This window comes from Elaeis guineensis, chromosome 3 (genome assembly GCF_000442705.2).
Source record: "Elaeis guineensis isolate ETL-2024a chromosome 3, EG11, whole genome shotgun sequence".
NCBI lineage: Eukaryota > Viridiplantae > Streptophyta > Magnoliopsida > Arecales > Arecaceae > Elaeis > Elaeis guineensis.
This window is the reverse complement of record NC_025995.2, coordinates 21,784,946-21,796,096: the sequence shown is the minus strand read 5'-3', so window position 1 is coordinate 21,796,096 and position 11,151 is coordinate 21,784,946. Positions and strand designations below refer to the sequence as shown.

General features: G+C 37.4%; 2 protein-coding genes across 2 annotated transcripts in view; both read right to left on the bottom strand.

Moving 5' to 3' along the window:
* The window catches only part of LOC140856213 (folate transporter 1, chloroplastic), a 54,139-nt gene extending 52,892 nt beyond the window's left edge, over positions 1-1,247 (bottom strand). Inside the window, exon 1 of the mRNA XM_073253355.1 lies at positions 1,230-1,247. Within this exon, the coding sequence (XP_073109456.1) occupies positions 1,230-1,247 (18 nt within the window). The remainder of the gene's footprint in view (positions 1-1,229) is intronic.
* A 2,788-nt stretch (positions 1,248-4,035) lies between these two features.
* Positions 4,036-11,151, bottom strand: part of LOC105042245 (uncharacterized) — a 72,193-nt gene continuing 65,077 nt past the window's right edge. The window contains exons 9-10 of the mRNA XM_073253354.1: positions 5,933-6,006; positions 4,036-4,095 (exon numbers count right to left, since the gene is read on the bottom strand). Of these exons, the coding sequence (XP_073109455.1) occupies positions 4,051-4,095; positions 5,933-6,006 (119 nt within the window). The 3' untranslated portion in view covers positions 4,036-4,050. The remainder of the gene's footprint in view (positions 4,096-5,932; positions 6,007-11,151) is intronic.

Below are 11,151 nucleotides of genomic sequence, written 5' to 3'. Positions count from 1 at the left end.
AAATCTATTTTTACTCTTTCAATGAATCTTCAGTTTCCATTGCAAGCATTTAGTTATTGCAATTGTGATAATTTATCATCTCATTGTTCGAAAAATGATTAAAAATGCAATTAAGTATCCAAAACTGTTCTAGAAGGGGAAACAACCTTACTTCAAGCTAGCTATAGGCCTGTGACACTTAGTCTCTAAACAAAGCAAATTTGTGTGCTTTTTTCACAACTCTTGAGATATTTTGAAACTTTGGATGAAGTTCTAGTTTCTAGTAAAGTAGATTTTATTTCATGCATGACAAGTAAGGTATATCCGAAACATATTGTCTAATTGCAGGTGCTGGTTTTGTTTCATTTGCATACTAGGAAGTCATTATGTATTGTTGATGAGTTTCCATCTAAATTTTTAAGATATTTTTCCGAAATGAGGCCAACATTGAACTCAGAATCATTTTCTCCTATCCACTAGTCAGCGTTGGTCAAATCTTGCATAATATGTCGAGTTATTGAAGTTTTGTGTTTTTATAAAGCAATTTTTGCATAAATAATCATTCTATATAAATAATATTGTTGCTATTTAACAATAAAAAACAAAAGAAATAAGGAACTGGCAACAAATATTTACAGTCTTATATGTTTACCGATTGGTCTAAAAGATGTGATCAGCAACATATCCATCCAACTTTTAATCGTTCCTATGCTTGGTGTTTATAAAGCATTAGAAATTGATCTAGTATAAAATTTACATCAATTTTAATATGGTTTCACATTGCGGTAGTAGGAGATGTGAAATGCCAATTTTAATGCTCGATGGTTTCCCTACTTTTATCTTTCCCTACCCTTTCAATCCACCACCAATAGAAGAACGAATCCACCCACAAATAAACAACTAATATTTAAACTAAAAATATTGATTATCGCCTTCCCCACGGTTGTATATTTCGCACAAAGGAACCTTCCTTCAAACGAATCTAATGTTGGATCACATAATGCACAGTTGTCTAACCATTCCATACTTTCTCTTCTATCTGGCTGCATAGAAAATGATCGGTGGATGATCCAACGGTGGATTCATGATAAGGATACAACCAGGACTCCCCATCTCAAGCTATCGCGTGGGTGTGGGTCTCTACGGGAAGGCAAATAGAGACAGTAGAATCAACAGAAATATCAAGATTCATGCAACATGACGTTGTTCATCATACGGCTATAGTTGTCCTTATGCTATGACGTACACACTTGCTCCCCAGTCCCCATTGCCCATAAACCCTAGAGAGAGAGAGTGAGACGGGTGGGGAAATAAAGAAGCAAACAAGAAAAACTGGAGATCTATCTCCATCCTCCTAACATATGGCAGCACTATAGTGCTCTGTCGTGGATTTCCCTTGGAAGACTACGCGCCCCCCCCCAAAACTTAAATGAAGCTGGCTTGGGTTTGCCGACTTCATTATGAATTGCGTTTTAAACAAAAAAAAAAGTGATGAACAAGAGACCCGCTCTATTTCAAACCCACAGCATCCGCGGGGTGGATTTCTGCCATCCGACGGCCTCCTCACCGCCTTCCTCCCTCTCTAATCTCTCATGGAGGACCATGGAGTCCTAAAGGCCTCGACGGCCCTCCGATGGCCACCATCAGGCTCCCTCTCCCTCCCCCTCCCCCTCCCCCTCTCTCTTTTCCTCCTCGATTCTCCCTCGTTTCTGTGTCAGTTCGGGCCCAACTCGGTCCAATGGGGTGGGGTGCTCTCGACCGACCAGCATGGGTTCCGATTTTGAGTCGGCAAACCTTGATTGTAACATTTGGGCATATAGTCTCATCACCTTAATTGCATACAATGCAATACTTAATGGTCATACAGAGATATTGGAACGATGGGGGACTAAACTATAGGACATAGCCTATGACCAACTGGATTCATCCTATTCTCCAAGAGGTTCAATAATGCGATATGAGCTTTATATCTCTATATTGGACCATGTAGCTAATATGGAACTAGTAGATTCGAAAGGAAGGGAATTTGGTAAGTAGAAATTTGAATTCACCTATGCCAGTAATGCATCTAGCATGTACCATTTGTCTCCAAGCCAATAGGAATAAGGTTCTAGTTGATTATTCTCTCATTGATTAGATCAAAAAAGATTCAAATTTCATTGGAGAAGAAATTGGGCTAGAGAAATAATCTAGATATAGGGATGGAGCTAGGTTGGGTATGGTAAGATTGGACTTGAGTCAACCTTAGGCCGCTTGGATAGGATACAAGTGGATGACCCATCAGAGAATGTGACCACTACCTCTGCTAATTGTTAAACCCCTAGGTGGCACGCATCTAGAAGCAAGGAGGTGGCTCTAGGGCCAACAACCCTATCTACTAGGGTGCTTCCTAGAGATGCTTAGCAGGTACCCTTCTAGAAGGAGGCGTCCCTTAGTGGCCGACACCTTTAGATACCCTCAGATTGGAGTCCAACAAGGACTCCTAGGAGGTAGCATTGAAAAGCATGCCGCCTCCTTATTGCTAGCTCTCTCTTACTAGAGTCCAATAAGGACTCCAAGAAGCTACCTAAGGAACTCTTGGCACCTCCCCTCCTCTATAAATAGATGAGGCATCCTAGGGTTTATCCAAGTAATTACACACCACACAAGGAGAGAGGCACATGGTAAGCATTTTTTCTCTAAAAGATAAAGAAAGTATTGTAAGACAAGCTTTTCTTGTAGAGCATCATGTTGGCCTGCAATTGACAAAGACATAAAGCCAAGCAAAGCACTAGAGAGACACATGGATTGAAGCAGCAAAAGATAGTAATTCTCAAAGAGTTCATGCGCTTTCATGGCTTTCATGGCCTAAGTGTCTTCTAACAGGTATACATCTCTCTTATTATGCATGTAATCTATATGTTCACGGTAATCTATTGAAAAGAGTGATCCTATTCCATGCTTGTTTTATTTTGTGGCAAAAGTATCACACCAAGGCCCATCGTAAGTCCTTCAACTTTTTGTAACAAAAACATGCTCAAAACAAGGTGCACTGCCTTGGTATCAAGCCCCATACCGGTGCCACCCTATCACTATGTCAATACGCGCGGTACAAGAGCCGGTTCAGTGTACTAAGTATTGGTATGCCCCCCATACCATGTACGATATCAAACCAATATGGTACGCCCCATACTGCCCTATTCAGTATGATATCGCATACCTTGCTCAAAAGTGAAGGACTTCCAGAATCCACGATAATGAGAGGCCCCTCCCATATTTAAACAGGATGGAGATACCTCACCATCCTTTGCTACCAAAATCCATTTTTACTCTTTCAATGAATCTTTAGTTTCCATTGCAAGCATTTAGTCATTGCAATTGAGATAATATCACCTCATAGTTCAGAAAATGATTAGAAATGCAAAATAAGTGTCTAAAACTGTTCTAGAAGGGGGAACAACCTTACTTCAAGCTAGCTATAGGCCTGTGACTTTTAGTCTCTAAACAAAGCAAATTTGTGTGCTTTTTCACAACTCTTGAGATATTTTGAAACTTTGAATGAAGTTCTGGTTTCTAATAAAGTAGATTTTACTTCATGCATGACAAGTGAGGTATATCCAGAACATGTTGTCTAATTGCAGGTGCTGGTTTTATTTCATTTGCATGCTAGGAGGTCATGATGTGTTGTTGATGAGTTGCCATCTAAATTTTTAGGATATTTTTCCAAAATGAGGCCAACATTGAACTCAGAATCATTAAGTTTCTCCTATCCACTAATCAGCATTGGTCAAATCTTGCATAATATGTCGAGTAATCAAAGTTTTGTGTTTTTATAAAGCAATTTTTGCATAAATAATCATTCTATATAAATAATATTGTCGCTATTTAACAATAAAAAACAAAAGAAATAAGGAACTGGTAACATATATTTACAGTCTCATATGTTTACCAATTGGTCTAAAAGATGTGATCAGCAACAAATCCATACAGCTTTTAATCATCAATTTTGATGACATTGTCATGCAGCTAGATTCTGACATTGCAATGGACTTCCATGGCTTGAAAGCACCGTTCTATAGTTGATGGATGGGATTAGATTTGGCATATGCCGACTATCTGAATTGTGGCACTGTCAAACTGAACTGAAAAATCTGTATCTCATAATTTTCCTAGGTGACATAATTTTTACCGTCTATGAAAAATGGAATGGCATATGAAATGAAATTTTTTGCTCAATAATAGTGAAAAAAACAAAAATGTTCTAACTATTAATAAAAAGGCAAACAGATTATTTTTGTATTTCTAACATCTTGAAATAAGCATTCCAAAGTAAAAGAAATTTAATGATTTTTCTAGTTGTCATTTTCATTGTCAATAAATGCAGACATTAGTATCTTTACTAACTGATACATATTCTATTTTTAAAGACAATCTCAATAAAACAAACTATTGAAAATGAGAGGTGCTTTTTCCCAAAGATTCAATGTTGCCAAGCCAAGGTTCTTGGATAAAAGAGACAAATGAGTAGTGGATAGCTTGTATCTTGATCTGACTAATAAACCACATCCTATTGACTTGGGATCAGAATTATGAGTGCTTTGTGAACTGTTTCTACTAACAACAAAATCCTCTGTCCATCAAACTTTTCTAAACCCTGCCATCCAAGCATCTTATTGCTGAAGGCTGCTAAGTGCTAACAACGCCTTTGTTATTCCACATCTCTCTTCTTATTCCGACAAATAATTTGAATTTCTAGCACTTCCTCCTAGTGAAAAAATTGGGTTCTTGTCAACTAAAAATTTGGGGCTTGCGTTTGAAGGTACAGAAATATGCAAAAACATAGTATCCCTACAGGTGGGAACAATATAATGTATTCATCTTTAGTGTTGCTATCTTCCCTGCAGATATTCTGGTACTTTTGTTCTAAGATGACTACTAGATGGATAGAATAAATAATATTGTGTCAGTCATCTACTGTCGAGTGAATAGTTTACACAGTAGCACTGATGTGAAGGCAGAATATCATTCAAGGTTTTACGGGATGGAGGTGTGCCGGCCATCCCGTCCCATTCCTATGAGAAAACGAAACTAGGACAGAGTCGGGACTCTGAAACCCATCCACACAAGGAGAGAAGAAGAAAGAGAAGAAAAAAGAAAGATGAAGAAAAGGAAAAAATGAAAGGAAAGAAGAAAAATGAAGGAAAGAAAGGAAAAAAAGGAAGGAACAAGAAAAGAAAAAATGAAAGAAAGAAAGAAAGAAAGAAAGAAAGAAATAAAGAAAGAAAGAAAAACGAAAGGAAAAAAAGGAAGGTAGAAGAAAAAAAAGAAAGAAAAGAATTAGGGGAAAGAGACAGAGGATATCTATCGGATGGCATAATCAGAACCACTGTCGGGACAGGACGAGACAGCAGGGCATCCCGTTCCATGAAGAAACCGGAGCTCCTCCGTCCCACAGGATTTAAAACCTTGATATCATTAATAAACTTATTTTGAGAGACTTGGATGGAAATTTGACATATGCACCTTATTCTATGATGCAACAATATAATGTATTCATCTTTGATGTTGTTATCTTCCCTGTAGATGTTCTAATATTTGGGTTCTAAGATGAATACTAATTGGATAGAATAAATAATATGGTGTCAATCATCTACTATCGAGCAAAATGTTCACACAGTAGTACCGATATGATGGCAGAATATCACTAACAAATTTATTTTGAGAGACCCGGATGGAAATTTGACATTTGCACTTTATTCTATGATGTAATAATTGAGAAAGATCTCAAGGAAGCACATGTTGGCAACATGCTTATACCTTTATAGAAACAAATGGCAAGTCAAAATCTAGTACATCAACCTAAGTGGATAATATTACATTAAATGTCATGAAACTAAGTAGCTATACAAAAATAATTTATGTGAAAAATTGAGACAAGATTAAATATTTAAAGCAGAAGAATAGTACTACATACAAGCAAAAGTCCAGGTCCAATTCCTTTGTAAAGTGCACGCCATCCTTCCTCTCTTAAAATGGTTCTCAAAGCATCTGACCTTAGATAACATGTAGGCAAACAATTACATGACCGCTAAACATATAATATCACTATTCAGAAGCCAAGACAGAAGCGTTCAAGAAATAACAAAAGATTTTTCAATACTGCCCAACAAAACCAGCCACAACCATGGATAAGCATATACAAGTTTATATTTGACCAAAAGAACTGAAGGAAACAATAAGGAAAATAATACACAATGGTTTCATGAAAAGTAAATAAGAATCTCTTTAAGTCCATCATAAATATTTTGCTGACATGGAAGACTAGAAAAGTTTTGATAGCAGCTGGTGAGAAGACATCAAAAGCAATAGGGCAACTATCAAAGCAATAGAATAGAATAGGTTAAAAAAAATTAGTGATAGAACTCCCCATCTTTGCATCAAAGATATATTTATTTAAGGAGATTCAGAAAATAAAAAAAATTAAAGGTGCCGTTTTACATCACTTTCTTTTGTTTATAACTTCAGAAACAGATAATTAGGAATTCTATTTCCATTCTTTAATTTATTAAAAATAGAAACATGTTCCAGCCTATAGTACTCCTAAAAGCAAATAGTAGGAGGGTTTGGTTGTACCTGGATTTGGTTATACTGATGTATTTAACGAAACTACCTTCTACATAATTTTTCATAATATCCTTAATTAATCTAGAATATTGTGAAATCATCAAATCCACTGAATGCCTCCTCTCTTTCCTGTATCTATTTCTCTAACCAAGATTTTAAATCCTATGGAATGGGGTTGTGCCAGTTTCCCTATGGAACGGGATGCCTTGCACCCCACCGTCCCGATCGAGCATCCTGATTGGTGATTGAACCATCTTTCCACCATCGAGGGCGAGGAAGGGGACATCTTTCCACCATTGAATCAACTACTCTTTTTGAGATCTATGTGGATGCATAATGATGGAGTTTTGAGCGCTTTGAGATTTGTGTGGCTGGTGATCAAACGATGGAGAGTCCTTTTGCCTGAAAGATACCCGATTTTGCATCATTGAGAAGGGAAAGAAAAGGCACATAATTTTTTGGCCTCCCCATGAGTAGCTGAAGTCCCATGACGAGCTCAAGTCCGATCCTATCAGGGTAAAAAAGGAAGAAGAAGAAGAGAAAGGATCCTTATGAACTAAGCCTCTTCCTCCTCCCTCTTCACAATGATGCCAACCAGCTGATGCATCATCGGAGAAAAGGTAAGGCTGAATTGACTTTCCTTCGTTCTCTCTCATGACAACATGCTGAAACATCATCAAATAAAAAGGCTAAGGGCATGTCCCGACCGGGATGGTCGTATCAATATGTGATTCTACGGGGATGAATGCGGAATGGCCAGGATGGTGGGGCACTCGTCCCACGCACCATAATCTCACTAGAACGGGAAGGTTCGGCCGAGACGCCTCCATCACACCAGGACTTTATTCCTTGTCTCTGACCATTCTTCCCCTTCAATAAAATAGTCTAAAATTTTTGGTTACTAGACTAGGACCTCCTCTTTCTTCAGGAAGAAGTTATCCTTTCTTTTCTAAATCATTTCCAAGAAGAAAATAGAAAAAAGTGCATAAATAGGAATAGATCCTTGTTTAGACATTAATGAATTATAATTAGAGAAGTTACATGAGTGGAAGGAGAAAAGCCTTATCTCTTTAATGCCCTAATTTTCGTTACTAGAAACCCCTAAGCACCCTATTTCTATTCTCTTGCTCAAGTGATTGAATTTTAATTTGATTTTCAAAGTACAATCACATGAGAAAGAGATATGGATACCTCTACCATGTTAGCCTCAAAAACTTTTGAGTCATCGAATTAAATACCTCATTAAAATATCAAAAAAACTGTAGTAAGGGAAATTTGCAGGACTCTCTCTCAAAGAGCATGTTTGATGGGCCTATAATTAAGAGAACCATTTAAGTTCCATTCTGGATTCCTTTTCCTACAATAAAAAAAAAAAAGAAAAAAAATCAAAGATTTGAAACGAGCCAAAACCTAATCAAAGAAGAAGAAAAGAGATTTCACCATGACTCCCGGCCTTCTGTTGTCTTTAGGAGCCACTCGAGAATCATTGATACTTGGAGCGATATATTGATATAGATTGCAACTATACTATGCCCCTTCATCCTACAACAGAGCATAAATCTCATAATTCTCTTTTTATTCCAACCAAGCACCACCATGACAATCGGCATCTTGTTCTTTTTCTTTCCTTTCTTCCTTTCTTTTTCTTCTCCCTTCCTTTTTGTTCTTTCATTTTTTCCTCTTCTTTGCTTTCATTTTTCTTGTCTGCATCTTTCCTCTTTCTTCTTCTCTCCTAATGTGGATAGGTTTCAGAGTTTCGATTCTATCCCGATCCCATTTTCTCATAAGAATGAGATAGGATGGATGGGACAGCTCCCATCCCACTGGGACGTAAAACCTTGTGCACTACACTAGTTTCTAAAATCATAAAATTGTTACACACTCCAATTCCATATTCCTTGACTTCTTAACACTTTATGTGGCTCATGAAATACATTTATTATCAAGAATAAGGCAACGACTAATGTATTAACTTAAACTACCATCAGGCACAAGATGCACATGAAAAGCATGGGTAGTTCATCTAAGAGCCTAGAAAATGAAGCAATAGTACTTGAAGAAAATAAAGAGCCTACCTATAATGATGACCCAAGACCTTGCCCAAAAAAGACTAGCCAAAAGGTATTGTTTGGTTTCCTTCATCTTGTATGTTTACCCAAATCTATTCAATGCATAACCAATGTGAGACCGAACACATGCCAACATAGGTCCTAAAACACTCCTTCCATTTAAATCTTGGCATCATCACCAGGCTAAGGGTCCAATGCAATCAAACGCAATCATAAATACTATGATCCACCGAGAGTCAATCTCAAATGAGCCCGTGCTGTAGTGTCTTCTAGTCCACATGGCTCATGAGTCAGACTCGCTTTGATACCATTTGTAATAATTCAGGGCCTCGCCCAAAAAAGCATACCAAAAGGTATTATTTATGTTTCTCGGTCCTATGTACATACCCAAGATCTATCCAAACATAACCAAGGAACTACACACAGCCACAAAGGTCCTCACACTACCCCTGCCATGGGTACTTTGCCTTTTAAGAGGTGGGACTAATCAAAAGAAACCAACTTGAAACTAACAGAATAAGATGTTTGGATCGTCATATTCCATTTGTTTTTCTTTGTTTGCAACTTGTCTTGGGCCATCAATGACACTCCAATAGCCAAATAAGAGTTAGGAAAAGAATGGAACATGGTGTCAACTCATGATGAAAATGAAGGCATGGAGCATGGAGTAATTGCAAGACGAAAAAACTCAAACCGTATTTTAGCAATGAGTTTTCTTAAGCTAAGTAACTTCAGGTGATTAGTATATTAGGATGAGAGACCATCTCTCTGTCATATGCCATAGAAATTACTATCGTACGTTTTTTTCTAGAAACTGATCCACAGGATAGGTAGAGACAAGACACAAAAAAGGGAATTGAGACATGTAGGCTGTCATTTCTAAAAAGAATTTGCACTAAAATCATATACATAACATGTCCAGAGCCACGTAATTAACAAAATGTCAGTATAAATATCATCTCAGGAGAATTAGTTTTTCTATAATGCTTCACAGAATTTTAAAACTTAAAATTGTGCTAAAGTTAGTAACACCAAAGATATATCATTTTAAGTTACCAATCAAATTATGAATTAGTGACTTGTCCAGCCATCCATACTCTCTGCTATCAAGGAAAGGAGATATCTGCTCATTGATCCAGAAGGCAAAGGTAATATTTACTCTGACCATGGGGATAGCACAATTAGAGAAGATCCAAGAAATCCCATGGCCAACTGAAAGGTGATGAGGCATTCTAGGTCCCAAATAAATGATATCCACCATAAAGTCTCAACCCTCAAAAATAAAACCAAACCCCTCAGCCCATCAGTTAGAGAAACAAATGAATCATCCCTTCACCAATCTGCCAAACATCTTCATGTCTACCAGCAGCATAAATGACCGACCATAAAGTCGCAACCCTCAAAAATAAAACCAAAACCCTCAGCCTGGAGTTCTACGGTTAGACAAACAAATTATTCCCCCCTTCACTAATCTGTCAAGTGTCAAGCATCTTCATGTCCACCAGCAGCCAAGTAAACATGATTCAAAGGAGAGTTCAACCTCAACATTCAAACGCAGGCAGCAACCACACTATAGCTGCACTTAAGGAGGCTATAGCTTACAACAACAGGGATGCTCTATGTGTACTTCAGCTTATTATGTTGGGAAAATAAAAAAAATCCTATAGAACTTTTCCAACATTTATTTTATAGATAGTAGTCATTGAAGTCATGGATTTAAGTTCTGGTCAGCATGGCACAGCACTATGTGCATAAAGCCAATGCCTTACCAACAAGGCAAAGTTCTGGTCAGCATGGCATCGCATAACGTGCATAAAGCCAGTGCCTCACCAACAAGGCACTAGAACAATACAAACACATGCCAATACTCGGCAGATTGTTGTGTTGTACCAAGCCATGGCATGGAATAACACCGTACTATACATCATACTTCAATAGTTGGTTGACATATAAGACCAGAAAATGCATTGAGTTTCAATCAAAGACCAAGAAATTAGTAGTTGAGGCCAGTGCATCCAATGTCCGCTGTATCAGTACCGGACCCCGTACCAGTAGCAGACCGATATGGTACAGTACCGGTACCTACCGTACTGACACATGATACGCTTCGGCATTCCGGTTCGGTACTGGTACAATTTTTTTGTTTTTTTTTTTTTTTGTGTTCATGTTATTATTTCATAAATACAACCCCAAAATTACATTATATTGCATATTATTGACATATTTGGTTCAATTTTTGAATTCGATAGCGGTACAGGGATCTTGATCCAAAATTTTAAATATATATTTATTTACATTATATTACAACTATATCATCTTAAAATTAAAATATATATATATAAATGTGCATTAAAATGTATCTAAATTTTTAAAGTATAAAGCACAAAGAATGATATACTAACCTCAAGATCTGCTCTACATCTAATTTCTCGTCGAGTGTCTGTGACGCTCGTAGATATCTGGATCATTAGCATAATCTGGAGAAACATCAGTCAACCCT